Genomic DNA, 3,088 nt, shown 5'->3' on the forward strand with positions numbered 1-3,088 from the left:
TGGCTGTTGATGGAACTGAGTACCGGAGCCTAATTGGGAGTCTCAGGTACTTGTGTAATTCCCGACCAGACCTGGCTTACCCTGTGGGGTACTTGAGCAGATTCATGGAGGCGCCACGACAAGAGCACCTCACTGCTGTGAAACGGGTGCTCCGGTACGTGGCAGGCACACTGCACTGGGGACTACACTACTACCCCGGGAAGAAGAACTGTGGTGCGCCGGAGTTGCTGGGATATTCAGACAGCGACTTGGCCGGCGATGTGAATGACAGAAAGAGCACTAGTGGGCTCATCTTCTTCCTTGCAGGGGGACTGGTTGCTTGGCAATCGGTGAAGCAGAAGGTTGTTGCTCTGTCTTCATGTGAAGCAGAGTACATTGCTGCTGCTGCTGCGTGCGAGGCAGTTTGGCTGGCACGGTTGCTAGCTGAGCTCATCGGAGGAGCTGTCCTCGCACCGAGACTGTTGGTAGACAACAAGTCTGCCATCGCTTTGATGAAAAATCCTGTACACCATGACCGGAGCAAGCATATTGATGTAAAGTTCCACTTCATCCGGGAATGTTGCGACAGGAAGCTGATTCATGTTGAGTTCGTCAGAACAGAATTGCAGCTAGGTGACATCCTCACAAAAGCACCGGGTCACATTCGGTTCCAAGAGCTTCGAAGCATGATAGGCATGAAGAAGATAGAGTAGGTACTCACGGCTTAGGAGGAGATTGTTAGCAGTAAGCCGTGAGCTGTACTTTCTTGTTTTGTACCTTCCTATTCTGCTTTAGTGCTAACGGCATGGCCCAGGGAGTTGGGATGGCAACCCCCAATCACGAGCATGCCTTATAGGCTATTGCCTTATTTACTGTTGCCTAGTTTAGTGATTGGCTTATTGCCTTAGATAGCTATGTAATCAGCTATATATAGTGAACTATAATCAGAGGAATAGCTGCCTCATTGCAGCTCACAATACCTGTGTGTCTTCCTCTGTGTGTTTGATCGGTGCTCTAACAGCCAACTCGATGGGCGTAGCAACGACGCTCCCGGTGGTAAATTTGAGGCTGAATCGGCGCTCTGCTCTTCACCTGCTGAGAGGACATCAAGAAGACGACAGAACGAAGAACAAAAAGACACAAAAATGATTTAGATTTACTACCCGGCAAAAAAAACGCTATGGAAATAATTCAGATGTGTGGGGACACCACCGGGTCTCATGGGTGTGACTTCACAAACGGGCTGAACGGAAACATAGTCCACATCAACAAGCAGCCAACAAAAACAAACAAGACACTCGACTGATGACAAATAAAAAAAAAGTCAACAGATGGATAGAAATTTCGTACAAAAAATAGTGGTGTTTCTAAAAAAACATAAAAATAGTGGTTGGTGGACATTACACATCATCAATTGTGTGTCACAATCAGATAACTAATCTGTTGCGTGTAAAAGCCAATATATGTTCATCAATTGTTATAGCAGAGGTCGAGAAGAGTCCACCTTTCTCAGGCTCGACCCAACAAACCTCTTTATCACATTCTTCCAAGATCCCTGCAAAGGGAAGCAAATTGTCACAAGTGAAGTAAAAATAATGTTATATATTGCCTCAAAAAATAATGTGATATATGGGATTCTTTAAAAAAAATCAGGCAAGTGCAATTCTTCCTGCTAAAGGGTTTCAAGAATCCCATAATATACCGTTCAGTTGTGTACCTTACGGTCATCTCGATATTTGACCGAGGGATCATCAACGATGTAGTTCTTTATTAGTCTGCAAAGTTCTGCTGGCTTTTCACGGTTTATGGCATGACCGGCATTCTTGACGATCACTAGTTCGGAAGTATCTCCCAGATGCCTGAGATGTTTTATACAAAAGCTCAAAAAAATTGTTTTGTTTCTTCTGAACAGAGCAAAGCTTAATGAATTACAATAAAAACTTGAATTTGATGACACATATAAATAGACAGACCTTTTCAGCCTTAATCCAAGTTCCAATGGAAAGACTCGGTCTTGCTCTCCCCAAATTATCAAGGTTTGCTGACAAATCAATGAAATATGCTACAATTATATTCTTTAACTGTCAAAAAGGCAGAAGGTTTGGGCCGAGAACTAGGATGGTCTCAACAAGGTCAAGTGCTGATTGACCAAAGAAAAAAAAAGCAAATCTTTACCTGGTTAATTTTAGGAAGGTCTGAAAGCTTCCTACCATTGATCAACGCATACAACAACTCTTTCTTCTCTTTTACATTTTCAGTGCACATAACCTGCAATACAACACAACACAAAGAAAATGTTGAGTAAATGTCACTACTATTTGTGAAATTAGACTCATGCCATTGTAAATTTTACGGTTTTGAAAAATGTCACTACTAGTTGTGAATTTGGAAAAGAACACAGGTACAAATACCATGATATTTGTACTGGCATATTTCCAAATCCAAGAAAATTTGATGGCATGGTTCCAATATCATGACTTTCCTAATGGCATACTTCCAAATCCGATAAATTTATAGTGTCATAGTTACAAGAGGAAATATTAGATACATGGGCATAGTGTTAGAATATAAACTGTAACAGCCCATGTTGGGCGTCATGGCCCATTGGCCTTATAATTGTAGCCCTAGCCTATTAGGCTATATAATGAAGGTCACCCCCCCTGATTAGGGTGTGCGGTGTTTCTCACATGGTATCACGAGTCTCGGGGCCCTAATTCTGGGTTTCCTCCTTCCCACCTTCCGCTTTCTCTCCTATGCCTGTGTACCCTGCCCCACGGCGTGCGCCACCGCACCAGGCCGCACCTGCGCCATCGCCTTGACCGCCTACTCCAGGCCACTGCTGCCACGCCCCTGATCCGATCAGGCTGCCGCCGCTGCCGCGCCCCTGATCCGATCAGGCTGCGCCGCCCTGTCTTGGCTGATCCGCCATGACGTCGTCTTCGAGCGCCTCCGCAAGCTCCAGCGTCTTGAGCTCTCAGACCTTTGGCGCACCAGGGATGGATGCTCTCGCTCCCCCCGGCGCCCTTCTACGCCGGCTAAGCCTCCGTCAACGTGAAGCAGCACGTGTTGATCACCCTTAGCCTCGAGCGTCCCAACTACTCCAAGTGAA

The 3,088-nt window shown here is 45.6% G+C and overlaps 1 protein-coding gene across 1 annotated transcript in view; it reads right to left on the reverse strand.

Annotated features, from left to right (window-relative positions):
- The window catches only part of LOC8155561 (2-hydroxy-6-oxononadienedioate/2-hydroxy-6-oxononatrienedioate hydrolase), an 8,852-nt gene continuing 6,987 nt past the window's right edge, over window positions 1,224–3,088 (reverse strand). The window contains exons 2-5 of the mRNA XM_002489198.2: window positions 2,155–2,247; window positions 1,953–2,020; window positions 1,697–1,838; window positions 1,224–1,534 (exon numbers count right to left, since the gene is read on the reverse strand). Coding sequence (XP_002489243.1) covers window positions 1,457–1,534; window positions 1,697–1,838; window positions 1,953–2,020; window positions 2,155–2,247 — 381 coding nt within the window. The 3' untranslated portion in view covers window positions 1,224–1,456. The remainder of the gene's footprint in view (window positions 1,535–1,696; window positions 1,839–1,952; window positions 2,021–2,154; window positions 2,248–3,088) is intronic.

This window comes from Sorghum bicolor, chromosome 1 (assembly GCF_000003195.3).
Source record: "Sorghum bicolor cultivar BTx623 chromosome 1, Sorghum_bicolor_NCBIv3, whole genome shotgun sequence".
Lineage (NCBI taxonomy): Eukaryota > Viridiplantae > Streptophyta > Magnoliopsida > Poales > Poaceae > Sorghum > Sorghum bicolor.